At 43.1% G+C, this 2,280-nt stretch overlaps 1 protein-coding gene across 6 annotated transcripts in view; it reads left to right on the top strand.

Annotated features, from left to right (window-relative positions):
• PPP1R21 (protein phosphatase 1 regulatory subunit 21) overlaps nucleotides 1-691 on the top strand; it is an 87,833-nt gene extending 87,142 nt beyond the window's left edge. For all 6 annotated transcript variants that reach the window (XM_017548521.2, XM_017548520.2, XM_017548519.2 and 3 more), the window contains one exon: nucleotides 10-691. In XM_017548521.2, the coding sequence (XP_017404010.1) occupies nucleotides 10-39 (30 nt within the window). In that variant the 3' untranslated portion in view covers nucleotides 40-691. The remainder of the gene's footprint in view (nucleotides 1-9) is intronic.
• Nucleotides 692-2,280: the final 1,589 nt, after the last annotated feature.

Below are 2,280 nucleotides of genomic sequence, written 5' to 3'. Positions count from 1 at the left end.
TTTGCACAGGGGAATTCTAAAAAGAACAAGAGTCGATAGTTTTCAAATAGCTGGTTGGCGACTGTTCTTTGCAGAGCTGCTCCTGCTGCACAGAGCCGCAAGGCTGCGACCACGTCCATGCTGGCTGCCTTCAGGAAGCTGAAGTATTGTTGGACCTAGTACACTAGTCAGTGTTGGAAATGGCCTTGAAATATTTAAAACATATTTGTAACCAGTGAGACAAATACAGAAGTTGATGTCGGCAGTAAATGGAAAACAATACATATATCATGGATATAGTAGGTTTCCTTATGCTGTTTTTACTGTGCACTTTTTAAAATTAGGTTTTAATTTCAGTATGTAAGAACAACAAATATTTTGTATACTTTCAAACTCAATTATATGGTAATCGATTTGGTATCTATGGAATAGATATATGTTTCTGGAAAAAAAATGCATAAATTGTCAAACTGTCATTACTACTTCCTGTAGTTGAAAGCATTCTCCAGATTCTTTTTAAAAGATTTGTTCATATTTCTCTCTCTCTCTCTTTCTCTCTTTCTCCCCCTCTCCCCTTTCTCTCTGGTAGGGAGGGAGCCTTGCAAACTTCAGTTCCTGTGGGTTTAGTATCATTGTCTTCAGCTCTTTGATACCCTGTGTTAGAATAATAGCTAAAGGAAGTTCATGTCAATAAATTCATACTTATATCACACTTTCAGTCTTTATGAAAATTTGATACAGGAAACTGAACCCTATTAAAGTCAGCCTTTACAAAACATATCATGCCAGTCGACTTAGGTGTAATCCTCTGATTCCTTAAATTGGAATAATTGTACAGTTAATCCTTTAGTAAGGCTCTTGAGTTTTGCCTTGAAAGCTCCTTTAAACCACACTTTAAGCAAAGAGCCTGAGCCCTTTTAGGCTCCCCTTGGCTTATATCATAAACATTGTGTTGTATCAGTGTACATCTCAGGAGTGGCTCTGCCAGCACTCTCCACCCCTACTCCTGAGGCCCTAAATACATTACTCCTTTCTGAACTGCTTACAAAGTCCCATTTCACCCCTGTGTCCAGGTCTTCAGATTAGCTGAGGGTTTCTGAAACCCCTTCTTCCTTACCACCCCTCCCGTGGCTCCATCTCCCTTGAGGCTACTCCAGGCAGTTGCCAGTCACCCTCTAAAATGCTTTATTCTGGAGTTTACCTGAGAGGCCATCACTGGCTTCCCTCTGTGCTCAGCATAAAAGCCAACTCCTTGGCCTCTGCCCTAAGTCCTCAGCTGCCTGCCACAGAGAGACTCTGGTTGTTAGGCCCAGTCCTCACCACAGTGAAAGCGTTTGGATCCTGAGTTGGGGGATCTCTGGGTTGGTTCAGTCCCATTCTTAGCAGCCCTTCATGTCCCTAGCCCCCCTGCCCTTTCTCTTTTCTCTGCCCTGTCCATTGTCAGTTTTCTATTAATTCAGCCAGCTATTTTCATTGCAGCTGTGATTAGGCCCCGAAACACCACCAGGGAAACATCAAAGAGCCATGCTGGGCCTGGCGCGGTGGCTCACGTCTGTAATCCCAGCACTTTAGGAGGCTGAGGCAGGGTAATCACTTGAGGCCAGGAGTTCAAAACCAGCCTGGCCAACATGGTGAAACCCCATCTCTACTAAGACTACAAAAAATTAGCCAGGCACGGTAGCATGTGTCTTTAATCCCAGCTACTTGGGAGGCTGAGGCAGAAGAATCACTTGAATCCAGGATACAGAGTTTGCAGTGAGCTGAGATCCCGCCAATGTATTCCAGCCCGGATGACACAGTGAGACTCTGTCTTTAAAAAAAAAAAAAAAGCCATGCTGATTAGCTCCATCATGCACTTAGGGTTTCGAGCCCCTGCCAGCCTTTCATTGTTCCAAGACAGTCTGGGTATTTTTAACCATTTTTATTCTAAATTTCAATAATGGCTACACTACTTCTCTCCTTAGAGTCTGCCCCCTTCAGTCAGGATCTGTATCATCAAAAATCACAGCCTGTCAGAGTACTTCTCAACTGTCTCACTGCTTTATATATTTACCTATGCTTCCCGTTGCCCACTGCTTCAGAGGCAGAGGTGTCTCTGCTACCCTAAAGCTATAGTATTTGATGCCCTTAATGCCATACCTTTTCTAGTGCTTGTTTTTCACTTTCAGATCTTCAATTTCTCATTCTACCAATTCCTTTCCCTCAGCTTCCAAACAAATGGAACTTACCCCATACTTTTTTTAATTAATTTAATTTTTTTGAGACAGGGTCACACTCTGTCACCCAGGCTGAAGTGCAGTG

The sequence above is a fragment of the Cebus imitator genome, unplaced genomic scaffold, assembly GCF_001604975.1.
Source record: "Cebus imitator isolate Cc_AM_T3 unplaced genomic scaffold, Cebus_imitator-1.0 Scaffold209, whole genome shotgun sequence".
Classification (NCBI taxonomy): Eukaryota; Metazoa; Chordata; class Mammalia; order Primates; family Cebidae; genus Cebus; species Cebus imitator.
This window is presented reverse-complemented; position numbering and strand designations above follow the sequence as displayed.